The sequence below is a fragment of the Jaculus jaculus genome, chromosome 2 (assembly GCF_020740685.1).
Source record: "Jaculus jaculus isolate mJacJac1 chromosome 2, mJacJac1.mat.Y.cur, whole genome shotgun sequence".
NCBI lineage: Eukaryota > Metazoa > Chordata > Mammalia > Rodentia > Dipodidae > Jaculus > Jaculus jaculus.
Genome location: NC_059103.1, coordinates 191,092,700 through 191,112,941, shown reverse-complemented (window position 1 = coordinate 191,112,941; position 20,242 = coordinate 191,092,700). Strand labels below are relative to the sequence as shown.

Sequence of the window (20,242 nt, the reverse complement as noted above, 5' to 3'; positions counted from 1 at the left end):
TTGCACATTATATGGTCTTTCTTTCAAATTGATAATAACAGAACTTTTGTATGTTCTGTATTGGATTTACCCTTTTAATTTGGGCCAATGGGAGACTTCAAATCTTAACCTGTCATCTAAGGCACCGAGTGTCACTTCCAGAAACTATCTAGTAACTTGGGGTTGTGAAAGCCCTGCCCCCTCATCACATTACCTGATAGCTTGGAGGGAGTGTGAACAGTACCGTTCTAAGCCGGGGATGCTGAGAGACCATAGTGCCATTAATTCCACCCTCTTTTAGCCTGGCTTGCTTTGGTCTTTATGTGACGTCCCATATTTGTATTAATTTATAAGATGCTGAATGAGACACAAACAGTTCTTTATAAAAGCATGATTTCTAAAATTGCGTGGCTGTATAAACACATGCATAGAAGCAAAGTTCAGGATACTGGGAGAGAGCACCTGTTGGGATTAGGACTTGAGGTCGTGGGCAAGACCTCAGCCTTGCCACCCCATACTGTAGACCATGGTCAGATACCTCCACTATCCCTGCTATGCTTTTTCTTGCCTACAAGACAGAATAATAGTCTTATTTCAAAAAACTCCCTCAGTGAGATACTAGACTTCACACATGTAGGGTAGGACCCAAAACGTGAAAAGTAGTCAATAATTGCTAGATATGGATTTCGTATGAAAGCCAGAGTTAGCACCTGGAGGCCCCTGGGTCGCTGCTCCCTTGTGGAGGAAGAGTTATTAGGAATACAGCTACATCAGCGTATTAACTTCTCATCCATAACCTCCCTGCGACACACTGGCAGAATGGTATTGTGACAGAGACCCTAAGGCCCATATAGTTCAAATTATTCATTTTTAATTCTTTATAAAAAAAAAAAAAAGACTTGCCAGCTCTTTTTGTATGGCAGCATGCCTGGATTCTAGCTTTGTCTGTTCCTCATGGGCTTTGCAGCCTGGTTGGAGGGATGGATAAGCTCTGGCTTCTGCTACTTCATCACAAAGAGAGATCCTTTGTGAGTCTCCCTCCTAAGGAATGAATCTGCGAGAAAATGTATCCTGGAGATGCTGCGACCTGTTACATATTTGCTCAATACTTTCATGTTGTACAGCCAGGTAGTTGCTAATTGCTGTGATATCACTGTGAAGAGGAGACTCCCTGAGTTCTATTTTTCTAACCCTAATGAGTACCTGCCAGGTACGAAACACTGAATCCTTTGTGGAGGTTACCTCAGTCAATCCCCATAACAGCCCTCTGAGGTAAGCTTTACTATTGATCATTGTTTTACAAGATGCTGGCTTTACAGATGGAGAAGCAGAAATGCATAGGAATGTTGGGGAAATCTACCTAATTTGCCAAACAGTTGGCAGATAACAGATCTCTCAAGGGGAGCCTTGCAATGTGGGGTCCAAGTCTAGAGTTTAACTTCCACTTTAATCTCCCAACTTGTAGGACCTTGTGGTTCCAGAAGAGATCCCTATGCATAAACAACCACATGTTTTGAAATATTTGTAAGTTGGTCACCACAGTGCCTGGCACGGAATGAGCCATCTCGTCCTGATGCTGATAATAGGAGTGGAAGCTGCCAATGAGTCAAGCATACTTAAGAAAAGTATGTCCAACCTAAACTGAGGCTTAGTACATGTAGAGAACATTCCAGAAATAGGAAACAGCCTTACAAAGAATAGAGACAGGAGAGATCATGCACATTCAGAGAATTAAATAGAGTTCTTCATGGGCGCATGTGACCAAGTTAGCCAAAAGGAGGACAAAGGTAACCAAGGGCCATGAGGTGAATGTCATTTGTCCTTTAATGTGTCCAATGCTTTCAGAGCAGGGACCTCTACTCGTCTCTTGATTAACATCCACCTCCATCTCACTCCTACGCCTTGCTCCCCCAGCATACACATGAACCTGACAACTTGGGTGCCTTAAGAACCCTGGGCCAGTCTACTCCATTCGATGTGATAACTTCAACACTCAGAGCCCTCCAGAGAGCAGGAACGATTAAGCATTTATTCAGTTGATGACTAACCAATCAGTGTGTTCCGAGTCATCACAGGACGACCTCCCGAATAGGGTACTTCCCTTGAATTTACTCATTTAACCTAGGGCAAGTATCTTGCTTTGTTGAAGAATAAAGGCAGGTCCCATTGCATGTTTCCATTGTTTAAAATAGGAGGCTGGGATACAGCTCAATGCTACAGAGCTTGCCTAGCATGAGTAAGGCCCTAAATTCTATCCCCAGCTCTGCAAAAAGAAAGAAAGATGAAAAGGTAGGAAAAAAAATTGGATGACAGTTCAAAGAGTATTTAATGGGGTCATACTGACTTCCTGGGATTGCTTGCTCTCTCCATATTAAAACCCAGCGCCAGCCCCCAAGGTGTCCATATCACCCTTTCAGACCCTTCTGTCTGCCCTTCAAGAACCCACCTGGAGGGCTGGAGACATGGTTTAGCAGTTAAGCGCTTGCCTGTGAAGCCTAAGGACCCCGGTTCGAGGCTCGGTTCCCCAGGACCCACGTTAGCCAGATGCACAAGGGGGCGCACGCGTCTGGAGTTCATTTGCAGTGGCTGGAGGCCCTGGCGCACCCATTCTCTCTCACCCTCTCTCTGTCTGCCTCTTTCTCTGTCTGTCACTTTCAAATAAATAAATAAACATAAAAAAGAACCCACCTGGAAAGATGGAAGGCAAATAAATACTGGTAAGTTAATGAGAGTAATGTTTCTCGTAGACAAAGCTGGCAAAGTCACATATGGCATCTCAACACGGCTCATCTTTTGGCCCTTTCACTAGCATTGGGTACACTTCTTAGCAGAGTTGTTTGTTGTGATGACAAAAACAGCAAGATGTGGTTGACATGCCGTTTTTCTTTGTTGTTGTTGTTGTTTGTTTTGTTTTGTTTTTGCTGGGTTGGAGGGCAGCTTTTGAAAGGGAGCTTCCCAAGGGATCACACAGTGTTTGAAGAGTAGGGACTTTACCTCCTTCCCTTGGCGGGTGAGGAGAATGAGGAGGGGGAGATGAAGTGACTCGCCCAGGGATGGAGAGTTAGTGGCAGAGCTTCAAGTGTAACCCAGTCCCTGATTCACAGGGCCAATTCTCTTCCCACTACACTCCAGCCTTCTGAGGGATTAGCTGTGGTTTCTGAGAAAGTCAGGCTGCCTCTTTGATCATGTCTTGATCTTTTTTTAAAATATAAATGACGGGCTGGAGAGATGGCTTAGCGGTTAAGCGCTTGCCTGTGAAGCCTAAGGACCCCGGTTCGAGGCTTGGTTCCCCAGGTCCCACGTTAGCCATATGCACAAGGGGGCGCACGCGTCTGGAGTTCGTTTGCAGTGGCTGGAAGCCCTGGCGCGCCCATTCTCTCTCTCTCCCTCTATCTGTCTTTCTCTCTGTGTCTATCGCTCTCAAATAAATAAAATATATATATATATATAAATGACTGCTCTCTGCATTTTGTTCCTAAGGTGACCCAGGACAATACTGTTCAGGGAACGTCTGAGATCACATTTTGTCATCAGACCTTACCATGTAAAAACTATGGTCCACAAAGTGTGTTCGCCATGACTCTTTCTCCAAAGGTCTAGATCCTCAGATTTCTGGCCACCAAGCAGTAGTTCTGATTATTAGGCACCCTGGGATGGGCGTGGCCACTTCTTGATTGGTTTAAACAGCTCATTGCCTGAAACGACTGTCAACATATTAGACAGACGCTAGCTGTTTTGTGCTGCCAATTGATCACTTGCCCCCTTCATCACATTAAAAGCTCACTCCGTGCTCAAATTGCCTTGAGTCATGACATACTTCTTTTCCTCCCTGTAACTGGAAACCCTTTTTAAAATTTTTTGTTATTAATTTTTAAGAAGAAAACTTGAACATATGAAACATATCTGGGCTTCTTAGACGCCAGCCTTGTAGGGAGTTGATTAGATTCATCCACAGCTTTGTAGCCTGTGCATGCCTTTCCTTTCAGATGTCATCTGGATGTCTCAACAAAGATTTCACTGTGATAACTTGGGCTTTCCTGAATGTTCTTTTGAAAGCTTCACAAGTGCCCATCCTTCAGATGAAAAACTGCAAATATTGAAAATGACTTGGTGGATTATAGCTTGAGAACTACATGTTCTAGCAATCCTTTCTCTTCTCTCTTTTTTTTTCACAACTGAGATTGGAATTTTAATTGCTCAACTGCCGTTTTTAATTCATGATGCCCAGAAAGGCCATGGTTTATTAATTAGTTCTGATTATTAGGCTCCCTGAACTTGGCCTGGCTGCTTCCTGATTGGTTTCAACAGTTCTTTGCCTGAAATGACTGTCTGTAAGCACATGGGGGTGTAATTAGACAGACACTAGCTGCTCAGTGATGCCAGGTTAAACCCTCTATTATGAATGCATATTATGGTGTCTTAAAAAGTGCTTATTGAAATGGCATAGTTTAATAGTCCAGGCTTACTAAATCAAACTCTCTTATATTACAGGGAACAGCCTCTTGACTGATTGTTTTCTTTTGGCACAGAAAAACATTGGCTGACACACACACACACACACACACACACAGTTCTTTTTCTGTTTTTAAAAGTATGAAAATAGTATTCCTTCAGGCTAGAGACAAGGCTTACCAGTCAAGGCGCTTGCCTGTGAAGCCTAAGGGCCCATGTTGGACTCTCCAGATAAGCCAAATGCGCAAAGGTGAAGCAAGCACAAGGTCACATGTGCCCACTAGGTGGTGCAAGTGTCTGGCGTTTGATTTCAGTGGCTGAGGCCCTGGCACACCAATTCTCTCTCTCTTTTACTCTCTCAAATAAAAAAAATCAAAAAAGAAAAAAAATATTAAAAATAGTATCGCTTCATCCTTAAAAGTAAAGCTTGAACCATTCACCTAGGATTGCCTCATGCCTCTGCACCTCCCCGTGCTATAAGTTTGAGTATGTGACTTAACCCCTGTCTGTTGCATTGTCTTTGGTGAAATGGTCATGATTGCAGTACTTGTACCATAGTTTGCTGTGGGTCCAAAAGAACACTTAGCAAACAGTTGCTGGGTTGCTTACTGCCTGTTCTCACATTTACTAACATGTCCTAAGTCTAGTTAATGAAACTCAGAGAAAATCAAGATTACTGGGAGATGGCTTAATGGGTCAAGTACCTGCAGGGAAATTGTGAGGAGCTGAGCTCAGATCTCTAGAACCCATATAAAGACAGATGTGTCTGTAATCCCTGAACTCCTGTGGCAAGATGAGCCAGGAGAGAGGAGAACCCTGGGAAGCTCAAAGGCCAGCTAGCCTGGCACACTCAGGGCAAACAACATGACCTTGATTCACACAAGGTGGGAAATGATCAACTTAGGGACTTGTCCTCTGACCTCCACACACGCATACTTGGGCTGGCACACAAATGCGCACGCGCGCGCACACACACACACACACACACACACAGTGAGCAAAAGAGAATTAGGGATATATCTGACCTACAAAAGCTGAGAGTTATGCTGAAATTTCCACTTTCTTCTTCTACAATAACAGCCTCTCTTTCTCACTGATTTTCAACTGGGTAGCCACAGCTACTCAAAAATAAAGAATACATTTCTTTTCCTAATAGACAAAGTGATGTGACCAAATTCTGGCCAGTGGGTTGTCAACAAAAACAGTGTGTTCTTCACTTCCACATTGGCCTGGCTAGGACTTAGGTCATGATGGTCGGAACTCGGGCAGCCATCCTGAATCACCACGTAGCACGCTAGTGTTCCGCTAAGTAGGACAGCGGAAGCCTGAGTCCTTGACCACTTCAGGAGCAGAGCTTGACCTAGTAGGTCTTCTATTTCACTCTGAACCTGCTATATGAATAAGAGACTTCTCCTGTTTAATACACTAATTTGGAGTACCTGTCACTGATAAATCCACCCTATATTAGCTTTTTAATTTTTATTTATTTATTTTTATTTTTTATTTTTCATTGTTAACAACTTCCATGATTGTAAACAGTATCCCATATTAATTCCCTCCCTCCCCCCGACTTTCCCCTTTGAAACTCCACTCTCCATCTCATTCCCCTCCCCCTCTCAATCAGTCTCTCTTTTATTTTGTTATCATCATCTTTTCCTCCTATTTTGATAGTTTTGTGTAAGTAGTGTCAGGCACTGTGATGTCATGAATATCCGGGCTATTTTGTGTCTGGAGGAACATGTTGTAAGGAGTCCTACCCTTCATTTGGCTCTTACATTCTTTCCACTACCTCTTCTGCAATTGGCCCTGAGCCTTGGAAGGTGTGATAGAGATATTGCAGTGCTGAATACTTCTCTGTCACTTCTTCTCAGCACCATGATTCCTTTTGAATCATCCCAAGGTCACTGCCATCTGAAAAGAGAAAATTCTCTAACAAAAAAGTGAGAGTATCATTAATATATGGGTCTGAAAATTAAGAGCAGTATTTACTGGGCAATTTGATGAGCATAGTATATACTTTTAGCCAGACAGCAGCAGACATTACACCCCGAAGGCTCATGACTACCCCTGTTGTAGGTTTTCACTATCAGGGATGTATTTCCTCCCATGGAGTGGGCCTCCAGTCAAATTAGAGGGCAGTTGGTTTCCCCCATAACAGATGTGCCACTATTGCACCCGTTGGCTCATTTGGCCTCGCTGGTCAAATATAAGGCTTTCAGTGTCCACTATGGAGTATCTTCATTGGTGACTTTTCTCTCTCCCATTGAGCTGCATGCAGTGTGGCTTTCTCTAGCATTCTGTTAGCTGGTCTACATGGAGGAGGTTTTCAGCTCAGTTCCAGCAAGATTTCTCAGTGACCTTGCAGCCCAAGTATGTGGAATCTTCCGCAATAGAGTCTTACCATCTATTCCTGGTGGGAAACCAAGGTCCTTGGCAATGACCTAAATGTTTTGGGGCATCAGGGACATTCCTGGCCATCAACTCACTGGAAGGTATTCCCATCCCTGGCACTGACATTTTCTAGTAACAATCTATGGCTCCTGAGTGTTCCACTGTCCAAAAAGTAGGTTTCTATATGATTTATTTATACCTCTTAGATTTTGATTAGCCCTCCCTCCATCTTTCCTTTACTCAATCTCTTCCCCTGACCTCACTTAGGCCTTTTCACCCCCATTAATATCTTCTTCTACTTACATATTCAACACCATTCTAAGTTCCCACCCCACCACCAGCCCTTACTTTTTATTCTCTTTATATCTCCTTTCCATCTACTGGCCTCTGCTACTGTGTTTTCTTCCTACTCACACAGAAGTCCAATCACTTGTAGTTAGGATCCGCATATCAAAGAGAACATGCGATGTTTGGCTTTCTGGGCCTGGGTTACCTCACTTAGTATAATCCTTTCCAGATCCATCCATTTTCTTGGAAATTTCATAGCTTAATTTTTCTTTGTCACTTAGTAGAAATCCATTGTGTAAATGTGCCATATCTTCATTATCCACTCATCAGTTGAGGGACATCTTAGCTGGTTATATTTCCTAGATATTATGAATAGAGCAACATTAAACAAGGTTGAGCAAGTATCTCTAAGGTAGTGAGATGAGTCCTTAGGATATATGCCTAGGAGTGCTATAGCTGAGTCATATGGTAGATCTATTTTTACCTATCTCAGGAAACTCCACACTTATTTTCACAATGGCTGGACCAGATTGCATTCCCACCAGCAGTGTAGAAGGTTTCTTCTTTTTCTGCATCCTTGCCAGCATTTATGGCCATTTGTTTTCATGATGGTAGCCAATCTGACAGGAGTGAGATGGAATCACAATGAAGTTTTGATCTGCATTTCCCTGATGGCTAGGGATGTAGAACATTTTTTAGATGTTTATATGCCACCTGTATTTCTTCTTTTGCAAACTCTCTATTTAGTTCCATAGCCCATTTTTAATTGGGTTGTTTGATTTCTTATTATTTAGTTTTTAGAGTTTGGTGTATATCCTAGATATTAATCCTCTTTTAGATGTATAGTTGGCAAAGAATTTCCCCCATTCCATTGGCTGGTCTTTGCTCTATTCACAGTGTCCTTTGCTGGTTTTTTGAGGCATGATATTGCCCTTGCCCAGACTGACCTGGAATTCATTATGTATTCTCTGGGTGGCCTTGAACTCATTGTGGTCCTCCTACCTCTGCCCCTGAGTGCTGGGGTTACAGGTAGTGCTGGGATTAAAGGTGCACACCACCATGCCCAGCTTTATACTTACATTCTTATTTTGATGGTCTTGTGTAATAATTTCAGGATATAAACCACAAAGAAGCAGGAAAAGTTTCCATACATCATTTTCCTTATCAGAGACTCTATTTTTCCTCCTCCAAATATGGCTGTAGCATTCTGTCTCTCTGACTGATGGTCCTTAGCATCAGGCCTCAATCAAGTTTGCAAGAGTGCTCAAGTGTCCAACTGCAGAATTATGCTGACAGTTGATAGCTACGCCTTACAGATATCAGGTGGAATCTCTTCCAGCAAGAAGGGACATTATGATAATTTCACAACTTCCTCATGTGAATTCAAGCGATTCTTTTTCTTTGTTATACACAAGAACAGGCCTATCAAAAAGAAGCAGAATTTGGAGCTAGAAATGTAGCTCAGTCCTAGAAAACCTGCCTAGCATGCATAAGGCCCTGGGTTAGAACTCCAGCATTGAAAACAAATGATTATCATAACAATAATTTTAAAAAAAGAACAAGATCCCTGAGCTGAGATGTGTTACCTGTTCTCACACATAAGGAAAAAAGTCTTGTGACTACAGCTGTCTTTCTTACCTTCTTGATTTTTTTGAAATGGAAAATATATATTCTCTATAAATCTCAGGAATCACTTAGGGATTTTGCTCAGACTTTCTCTCAATTCTAGTAAAAACTGGAGGTGATAGCGGAAGATTTCAGAAGGATAGGTCCTAAGAAAAAGTTATACTGTCAAAGCAACTTAAATTGTAAAGAATATATTATACATTATTTTTTGTTGACATGATATTGGAGCTTACAGATGTGGTTGGGGGAAAACCAAGTTATACATCCTTTTCTTCTCTTGAGTGAGCATATATATGGAGTGTGTGTGTGTGTTGTATGTAATGTGTATGCATGGGTATGACCCATGCACTTGCATGTAGTTGTGTGCTCTCACCTGTGGTGGTCTGAGCTGAACATTCCATCACTCTTCTTATTTGACCTGGAGGAGCTTGTGAAGATGATTCTTGGGTCTCTCCTAGGGACTGGGGGTACAGATACACATGGTAATATCAACCTGCTAATGTAGTTCCTTGGGATTGAACTCAGTTGGTTTCCTAGGCCTCCTCAGGTTCTCACAGAAAGTGCTCTAAACCACTGAGTCCTCTCCCCAGCCCACAAGAAATATAGGAATAAGTCATATTTCTGAATCCTATGTATTGATGTATTTATATCAGAAAAATTCTTAGTCCCTGCCACATTCTCTCTACTCTTCTGGGTGTATAAACATATGTTAGACCATCTCATCGTTTGTGTCCTGTCCCTTAATCTCCATTCCAGATTTTCTTTCTTTTTGAAAATTTTTGCTATATTTTGTGTAATTCATTCTACTCCACATTCACATCTGTCTTCTGACATGCTTCTCTGTTGAAGCTTTAATTCTAGTACTGAAATTATTATTATTATAACTAGACATTCTATTCGAGATTTCAAGTGTATACATAATCTAGAAAATGTTTTTACATATTTGTTTCAATCACTTGTTTTGAACTTCACAGGATTATAAGCTGTTTCCACTGTCAACTGTGCTGCACCTTGCTCATGGCCTCTTGCTTCCTTGCATGCACCATTTCTTTTGTTTTATGCCAGCCTATTGCCTTGGGAAATGCTCCATAGGAATTTTTTGAGGCCTAGGATAAACTTGGCTTCTTCCAGAATGAATTTGTACTTGCTTCTGTAATGCCACTGAGGACTTGAAAAGTTTGGGAACTCCTTAAGCCAAGTGTAAGACTTAACACAGATTTAATACGTGTCATCTCCTACCCTTCCTCCATTTCCAGGCCTAAGCTTTAGTCAGGAACTATTTTTTATCACTCATGAACAGCATCATCCTTTGTACATAAAAATAAACCAAAAGTTTTCGGTGGATATAAGCTTTATATTATCCCACCTACCATAATAGTATGTCCTCTGTCTTATTTTTAATTGGTCAGTTTAAAGGATCACTCTACATTGAGTATTATTCCCAATACAATATCTTTTCTTCAAAGCACAGACACATCTCCTTTATGGAAATTCTCCTACTTCTGTGCTATGTAGAAAGTGGTAACTTGATAAATATTTCCTTACAGGTTAAGATTTTTGTAAACTTACCATGTTTCTGTCAATTTGTGGATCAAACCACTTGTTATTGAAATTCCTCACACCTAGGAAGGATAATTTAGATCATTACTTAGGTTAACTTTGGCAAGTACCCCTTATGGTCCTGAAACTGGCAAATTTATTTCTAATATTGTTCCCAGTCTCACTTTCCAGGAGTTCTCATTAAGGCTGACCAATTTTCTTGTCACCACCGAGCTCTACAATCACCATTATTATCACCAGTGCCTATGGAATAAAGTCTGAACATAAACATATTAGCTTGTCGTTCTACAGCCTTCTTATAAGTTGCATGGGCAGATTTTATAATAGAAGAGCTTGTTAATCAAACGGTAGCTCTCTCCTTACTAGCTATATGAATTCATGTGTCATAATCTTCTAAGCATCAGTGTAGTGATATCTCTGGTAAAACTAACGTGTAAGGGATAATCTACATGAAGCTACTAATGTTCAGCAGAATTAGCCCTACAAGTCATGTCTGAAAGGGATATCAATATACCCTTATACTTATAGGCCTGTGGGTACACAGACACTCAACAAATAGACATACCTTAGCTATTTCTCCTTTTGACCTCACCTTACTTGTTATATATAAAGTGCAACTTTAAATGGTACTTACAAAGCTTAAACATAGGAAGATATATAAAAATCTTTGTTCAACATTTGCACATGATTCAATTTATGACAAATGTTCCTTCTTTTCTCTCTTTATTTTAGTTATTTATTTGCGAAAGGGTGGGAGAGAGAAGCGACAGAGAGAGGGAGAATGGGCACAACAGGGCCTCTTGCCATTGTAAACAAACTCCAAATGCATGTGCAACCTTGTGCATCTGGCTTATGTGGGTATTGGGGAACCAAACCTGTGTTCTTAGGCCTTGCAGGCAAGTTAAGTTAAGGCTTTACAAGCCTTAACCACTAAGCCATCCTTCCAGCCCCAAATGTTCCATCTTTATCTCCCTTCCAAACTGAGATCCATTTTCTATAGAATTACAATCAAAGTTGTAAATCAGAGTGTATGATATAAAAAACTTTTTTTGAGGTAGGGTCTTACTTTAGTTCAGGCTGTCCTGGAACTCACTCTGTAGTCCCAGGCTGGTCTCAAACTCCTGGCAATCCTCCTACCTCTGCCTCCCAAGTGCTGGGATTGGGATTAAAGTCATGCACTACATCACCTGTTCTTTAAGAACTAGTATTCATGATTTTATTTTTTAAGGTCCAACCACTCTTGACGGTCAAGTCCAAATGCCATTTACTCATGAAACATCCTAGAATTATGGAAACACTCATTCCAAACTCTAACCAGAAGGAAAATAACACAATTAAATTCGCTTCCCATCTAAGCTGATGTTGAACTTCTTATATATCAATAAATATACAATACACAAAGCTGCACACTTTGGAAAATTCAATATCTTTAAAAGAGGCTGAATTTTCTTTATTTGTTGTTAGGTATGCCTGTGGTTTTCTTTAACCCGAACACCCAGAGACACACTATCCCTAACATACACCATTTATAAATAAACCTTCTCCTCTTGTAACTGAGTCATCTGCTGCCAGGTTTGGGAACCACGGACTTGCATCCTCCTTCCAATTATACCTTTTTCAGTTGAAATCCTGCCATCTTCTTTTAAATATGTGTTGGTACTAAGGGGTGTCTCTCCTGTATTGTACTAATCTGGCTGCTTTGGACACTTGTAATTCAGTCCTCCAGAAAGCGTCCGTACTACACACATCTAGATGTACAGGATCTGCTTATTAAACTCTTGTGACATTTACCTGTCTTTCTTGCTCCTGGACTCATTCCCACGGGTTCTTTCAAAGCTCTTTATCCCTAGTCTAAAAGTGAGCTTCTGCCATTCTGCGCCATAGTTTGTATCTGGTCTCTGTGAGTGGGCTTCCCTAGGAGCAGGGATTCTGTCTGGGCTCAGACAGCAACTTTGCAGTCCTAGGCTTTGCAGACTATCTTGGGCCAAGAGCAAGAGAGGGACAGCAACAAGCTTGTTTCAGCCAAGACACAGCAAATAGGACACACAAAAGAGACTTCGGTAGGGTGCCAACAACATCTACCACAGTCACTCTGAAGGTATCACTCCTGAGTATGAAAACTGCATAGTATTCCTCTGTTATCTCCTTAAACCCGTCCCCACATCTTGTACAGTGCAGGCTCTAGTTTGTGAGCTAATTTATCAAAGAGCTGGATTAAACGTCCCATAGTTTGCATCTATTCCAACCTTCTACCACCTGGAACGAGAAAGACTTGTCAAGGCCTTAGCCTTTCACTCCCCACTTCTTGTAGGGGACTTAGCCATATACTCCTTCCCATCAAGCAGCAGAAAACCAGAGTGTAGCAGTTGTAGGGAGAAGAACATAGAAGTTCATCAGTCATATTCCAAGAATCTGGTTGCACTATCAACTCAAAAGCTGCCTATGTACCAATGTTTGAGTTCAGAAGAGGCAAATGACTTTGTAATACCCAGGCAAACACACGACAGAGCAAAATCTCAGTCTGTTCTACCGACCTCTTGCTGCCTTTTAAAATTTTTATGAAAGTAATACATGATTATGGCGAAACATGAAGACACTATCAAAGGTAAGTGAATGAGTAGTGGTAAAGGCCTATTTTTGCACTGTCTTGGCTTTCATTTTCATTCCGAAAACAAACTATTGCCAACACAGAAGTACAGTAGATATATTTATAATTTAGAATACAGTGATAGTATATTATACAGACTGCTCTCTGCTTTGTGGACCTACTAATGATTCACACTTACAGGTCTCCCCACATCAAACATATACAGCCATCTCATTTTTAATTTTTATTTGTTTATTTATTTGAGGGTGTCAGAGAAACACAGAGAGAAAATAGGTTCACCAGTACCTCCAACCACTGAAAACAAACTACAGATGCATGTGCCACCTTGTGCATCTGGCTTACATGGGTTCTAGGGACTCAAACCTGGGTCCTTTGACTTTTCAGGCAAATTCCTTAACCTCTAAGGCATCCCTCTAGCCCCTATCTCATTTTTAAATGACTACAGAGATGCTTTATAATTTACTTAACCCATCAACTGTCTAATTTTCAGCCTTGAGAAATAATGTTTTGCTACTTGAAAATTTTGCCATGAAACAAACTTCCACATTTGTTTTCTTTGTATATATGCTCGTATCAGTGTTGAATTTTAAACTCTACCATTGCTTTTGAAAAATATATTAAACATGGCATCAATAGGCAGTGTTGTGTCTGCCAGATTTCTTATATCAGCAATCAATGCTGTGTCTATCAAGCTAAGTTACCCTGTTACATGCTCTGCCCATTTGTTTTCAGCCTTTTCCTCGGAGTCAGAAAAGACAGACATTGTCTCAGATGTAAACGGTAGATGAGATTCCCAACCACAGGACTTGGTAATGGCAAGTTCTGAGATGGATGCTGGTATATACTTCAAAAAGAATAATTATGTTGAAAAGAAAAGAAAATCTAAATCTTGCTTGGAATTTGAGAGGCTTCATATGAAGAACTTGCCCAATGCAGTAGTAGTCTTTCATTCAGACCCTCCAGAAATTCAGCCTCGCTGCACTGAACGCTTGGTCTTCTTGTCTTTTTGTTCGCAGTGAAATACATGAGAGAAGCCACGCCCTATGTGAAGAAAGGGTCCCCAGTGTCTGAGATTGGGTGGGAAACACCTCCTCCGGAGTCCCCCCGGCTAGGAGGCTCCACAGACCCTCTGTGTTCGCAATCCTTCTCCTTCCATAGAGACCGGAAATGCATCCCGCTCAAGATGTCCTATGTCACCCGGAGCCTGGCTTTAGCTGACCCTGAAAACAGGTAACGAAACCAGACTTTCCTCTGTGTTCAATAGCGCCTTGGCTTCTAAAGCTTATGTCCGAAAGCACTGCATGGTTCTTAAGAGTAGAATGAAATGGCCACCCTGAGGGTGGAGGAGATTGTGTGTGTGTGTGTGTGTGTGTGTGTGTGTGTGTGTGTGTTGCGGGGGAGGGGAAGTGTGCATCTGTGTTTCAGCCAGGCCTCCTCCTGCTCATCTGCCTTTGCACCTTTGTGAAATGTATACGCAGTAGCACTGGTTCTGGAAGGAGTAGGAGAACTGGATTTAAGGTCCCTAGTCCTTTTCCTGTCATTGCCACTCTTTGTGACTTTGGGCAAGTTGCTCAAACCACTATAATCTTAGTTTGGTCATCTATAAGAGGGAAATAATCAAACTAGGTGTCAGGTTGTGAGAGTTAGATGAGTAAATCTATGTGAAGTGCTTAGCACAGGGAAACATTCCATGCATATGAGCTATAATGACATTCATTGCTCATATTAGACAGTAAAAAGCAAATTTGCCTACCCAAGCCTTAATGCATTAGGAGAGTCACATGACAAAAGTCTTAAAACTTCTTGCTTTAGGGCTAGAGAAATGGCTTAGCAGTTAAGGCATTTGCCTGCAAAGCCAAAGGACCCTGGTTTGATTCCCCAGCACCCACATAAGCCAGATGCACAAGGGGGCGCATGCATCTGAAGTTTGTTTGCAATGGCTGGAGGTCCTGGCACACCCATTTTCTCTCTCTCTCTCTGTCAAATAAATAAATAAAAATAAAAATAAATAAATAAAAACTTCCCACTTTAAATCTCCCTATATGTTCAAGAAAGGAAAAGGAGTGGTTTGCAGCAAAACTGCAGTACAGTTTCCCAAAGGACAGACCTGCCATTCAAACATGACAACCAGAAGGTCAACCAAGATGTGAGGTAAATGCTTGGTGGGGGTTGGTACCATAAAATCTTCTTTTAACTTATCTGACCAATCTGGGAGGAAAAGAAGAGTTATAAAGAGAAGAAACAGGAACTGAGCCAGCACTGGGGACGCCTGGTGACCTTTGAATCCACACTGAAGCGCTAAGAATAGGAACAGCACTGCTGGTCCTTGTTACAGCATGTGCGAGGCAGCTGCAACTCACCCCTGGAGGAAGTATTTGGCTAGGTTCACAGTTGCTGAGGGTAAAAGCCAAGGGGATTGGAAAGGGAGAAAACTGATTCCATGCCTCCAAGCTTAATGTGTGTTTTAGAAAGGAAGGAAGGAAGGAAGGAAGGAAGGAAGGAAGGAAGGAAGGAAGGAAGGAAGGAAGGAAGGAAGGAAGTTTATTGTTATTCAAATTCACTATAAGGCAGCTGCTCAGACCTATGTTGTTCTAGCCACTGTAGAATCTCACTGCCTTCCTCCCCAGCTGCCCTCTGTGTCAGTGATATCTGCTTAGGGGTTGGCCGATCACATGACAGAGACAGTGAGTAGCAGGAAGAGAAGTGTTGCAGCAGGCAGATCGAGGACATGAGCCCTTCCCTCATGAGCCCACCCTGTTCTGTTTTGTTCCCCATCTATTTCCACTGATTTCCTGGGTTGGAAGTCTATGTCCTGTGTGCTCTGCATTTCCTCTTACCTTGAATCTTACCCTTCTAATCAAGTAAGTCCTCTCTTCCAGGCATCCAGTGTCAAGTTTCAGGTGTGATGAGACGTCTGTACGTGCCGGTCTGGTACGAGGCCTTATGCTAATTCATTAAGTCCAAAGAATGCAAAGTGGCAGCCTACAGGTGCACTCAGCCCAGTCATACATTTTTTTTTTTCAAATGTCTAGCTAATATATGAAATAAATGGGAACTAGATGCCATGTTGAATAATTGAGAATTTTGCCTTAACAAAAGAGGTTTCTACCTTTCAAGAAAAAAAAAAATCAGATACACATATTCTTGCAGATAGGAATCTGTAATTCATAGCAGGCCAGTAGAGGTTTCTCCTTTGACAACAACATGAACTTTCTTTCTCTTCCTTGTTCCTAATACCCACATTTTTCTGGTCTCTTATATTACCATCTAATGTTTGGCTTCATAACTCTGCTAAGTCTCTTAGTTGCAGTTACCATCACATTGCTGGGAGAAAACATCCAACCAAAAGAAGCATATGGAAGAAAAGGGCTTATTGGGCTTACAGTCTCAAGAGGAACTTTCCTCATGACAGGGAAAGCATGGTCGAGTAGAGGCTTGGAATCACGTCTTCTCATGTCTGCTTGCAGCAAGAATCAGCAAGCTAACACTGGCCAGAGGTCTGGACTATAATGTCCCCAGATTCACTCCCAATGACCCCCTCATCTAGCAAGGCTCTGCCTTCCAAAGGCCCCCTCAACTTTCCAAAACTCCTACCAGGTGGGGGATCAGGTATTCAAAATCCATGAGTCTATGGGGGATATTTCATTCAAACCACCACTCTGTAGAATGTAGACTGAATGACAGTATCAGGCAAGTATAGGGCCGTGGTGGCTCCAGCCAGTGGCAGGATCTTGCTGTCTTCTTCCAACACCTCCTGTTCTATCCAGAAAATACACAGACTAGGAAATTCACTGGAATAACACAGGGGTGATTAATACCTTAGGGAGAAAGATCTTTCAGATATTTTCCTCTTAACAGGGGACTATAATATTACTAATAGACCAGTCAATTATAAAGAATATTTTGGAAATCTTTAGGCCTTAATCTTAAAAATTTCATCATTTGTGTCAATGAGTTGAATGGGCTTATAAACCCTCATGCTACTACTGCTGTTGAAGTTATTCACTTATAAATTCTCTCTCATGCCTCCTGTGTGGGAAGCTGAAGTCTCTGCTCTGCTAGGGTATGAGAACGAATAGGATTGGTTTTACAATAAGTCAGGTTCAGGAAGGGATATCAGGTATAAGTGGGTCCCAAAGTGTTGCTCACAGGAAGATGAGAGGCCTACGTGAGACTTGGCTCTGTTGAGGAAAGAAAAAGAAACAAATATTTTATGGGATTTTAGTTACATGCTGGAAGAACATAGCATGCCAGGAGGAAATGGAAAAATCAGCCGATCGCAAAAGTGCAAAACACTCCTTCCGCATAGTGACTTCAGGAGGTGAGGGGTACCGGGCCAGGGAAACACACCCCAAACATGCAAAGTAACAGTGACACCAGGCATCCTGACCCCGACCCTTGTACGTGACGGGGTGGAGGCGGCTGACAAGCACGAAGGAAGGGGAGCTGGTTGATGCGGAGGGCCAGGATTCATGGGGAACCAGTGTGCATCAAGCATGTTCAATAATACTGAAGCGACTTCTGTATCAGAAAATACCAAGACTTCAAGGAGAAACAGATAGAAACACGCTTGCATAATGAAACATGTCACTTTCAGTCCAGGAAGTGACAAGTTTACAGTAAGTATATAGAAGATGCAACACAGTGAATAAGCTTTTTCTGAATATATCACAACACTTGCATTCTGCAAATATATATATATATATATTTACGTCTCAAATCTGCACAGAACATGCACAAAACTAGCCACAGACTAGGTCACAAAGAACATGCAGTAAGTGCTCAAAAGGAGAAATAACACCAATAATATCTTCTGATGGGAGCATTCAAAAGCTAGGAAATCAGCCAAACGCAAAATCAAACCAAAAAGCGCATTTTTTCTTAGTTTAACACTCTCCATAGATAGCTCTCGGATTATTGGAGAGATATAAACTTATAGTATATCTCTTAAAACTAAGAATGAAGGTAAGCACGCGTGTTTTATATAAGAGACAAAGGTGACTGAGTACGCTGTGTCCTCAGCTACAGCCCCAGTGGACTCTTCGTTCTACCATGCCTGCATGAATTTAAGCAAGAATTCCACTTAAGGGGCTGGAGAGATGGCTTAGCAGTTAAGCGCTTGCCTGTGAAGCCTAAGGACCCCAGTTTGAGGCTCGTTTCCCCAGGACCCACATAAAGCCAGATGCACAAGGGGGCGCACACATCTGGAGTTCATCCGCAGTGGCTGGAGGCCCAGGTGCACCCATTCTCTCTCTCTCTATCTGCCTCTTTCTCTCTGTTACTCTCAAACAAGTCAAATAAAAAATAAAAAACAAAATTTAAAAAAAGAACCAGCTCTTTATTAAAAAAAAAAAAAAAAAGAATTCCACTTAAAACAACTACTTTAGGGACCCTCATACTCACTTTATAGACAATGAACCTTACTGAGAGTTGGCAGTTGAAGCAAGCATAGGAATCAGGGATCCCACCCCAACTTTTGTATTGGAGTCATTAGTCCCACGACCTCCAGCTTCAACACATGGCAGAGGAGCTCCACTGACCTATAAGCCAGGGGTCAAGCTCTCCTGGGTGCCAGACCCCGAGGACGGATGACAAATGCCACAGCATCTCAAACTAATCCTCGCAGTGGGTGACACACAGCTGCTTATAGTTTGCATTAAAAGCTCTAATGTTCAATTTCTCAAACAGAAACAGCCCTAGAACAGCAGGCAAGATTGCTGCTCTTTCTATGGAAAAGGTCACTCAGCAGGTGCTGAATTCACAAGAATATTTCACTGTTATCAGCGATAACAACGCACTTTTTTATTCTTCCTCTTCCACGTGCCTCGCTGTCCTTTTCCAGTTCTTTTCCTTTAAAGCCACTGCCCTCATGCTGACCACTTCCTCAGTCCATGCAAGTGTTTGGATCTGTTTTCTCCCTGGCGCTTTGTTTTCAGTTTGTTTCTTCTCTACTCCCCACCCTATACTAGCCAAGGCAAAGAGAAAAACACCAAATGTATCCGTTGAGTCAAAGAAATCTCTCTCTTTGGGGGCCGACGAGATGGCTCAGTGGCTAAAGGTGCCTGCTTGCAAGTCTTCTGTCCGGAATAACACTCCCCAGCACCCATGGAAAGCCTGACACAACGTGCACATGTGTCTGTGAACCCAACATGCCTATGACCCTAGGAGGTGGAGCCTTGAGAACTGAGAAGCTTGCCAGCCAGCTAGACTAGCGCACGCGCGCGTGCGCGCGCACACACACACACACACACACACACACACACCTCCTCATAATCCTCTCCCTCCTCCTGCTGATCGTCATCATGTATGCGTTCACACAGACACGCATGCACACATAATTGTAAACAAATTCTGCCTCTGACCTGCATTAGTATTTATACTTCTCGGTCTTGCATAAAAGCCCATTAGGCTTTGACTACTCCTTCACGGCCGGCCCCCACCACGTCCCGCTCTAGGCTCCAGTAAACTGGGTTCTCCCTGCAGCCGCCTTCACAGTGACTTCCTGCTCCCTCCGTTCACGGCCCAGCACAGGCAATCTTGAGTCCACGTCCAGCTGCACCTCACCGGCAGCCCTGTCCATGACAATGTCCTTCCTAAACACTTGCACTTGATCTTTCTTGCCTGCCTCTCAAGTCCTTAAGCCATATGCTTCCTAAAATCTAAGGCAGTCTGTGTTCTCTTTTTTTTTTAAATTTTTTGTTATTTATTTATTTATTTGAGAGCGACAGACAGAGAAAGAGGCCAATAGATAGATAGAGAATGGGCATCTAGCCACTGCAAAGGACCTCCAGACACATGCGCCCCTTGTGCATCTGGCTAACGTGGGTCCTGGGGAATAGAGCCTCGAACCGGGGTCCTTAGGCTTTATAGCCATCTCTCCAGCCCAGTCTGTATTTTCATTTCACTACCTCAGCTTTATTTGCTATAAAGGAGACATTCAAAAAAAAAAAATACTTTTGTTAATAAATTGCCCTTTTCTGGGATTCTTACTTCTTCAAAAGTTTCTTTTTAAAGACATCTTCCACCAAATAGCCTTGAGAATGAGAGAATAAATTAAGGCGCAGCTCTGTCCTGGTAAATACAGAAAATGGGAAGGAGCTAGTGCATCAGCCAAGCCTGTTAGGTTGAGAGCCGCTGCGGTAACCGGGCAGCGCATGCAATGTCAGCCACCACCACGGGCGGCGCTGCGCAGCAGAATCCACCGTGGACTTCATGGCTGCCGCATGGAGAGAAACAGACAAACGCGCTTGGAAAAAACAACACTGTGCATCTGTGTGTGTGTGTGCACACATGAGAGACTCACAGGAGGTCCTGTCCCGATTTCAAATGGAAAAGCTC

General features: G+C 42.4%; 1 protein-coding gene across 1 annotated transcript in view; it reads left to right on the top strand.

Annotated features, from left to right (window-relative positions):
• The window catches only part of Sntb1 (syntrophin beta 1), a 294,480-nt gene that overhangs the window by 118,950 nt on the left and 155,288 nt on the right, over positions 1–20,242 (top strand). Inside the window, exon 2 of the mRNA XM_004661364.2 lies at positions 13,921–14,134. Within this exon, the coding sequence (XP_004661421.1) occupies positions 13,921–14,134 (214 nt within the window). The remainder of the gene's footprint in view (positions 1–13,920; positions 14,135–20,242) is intronic.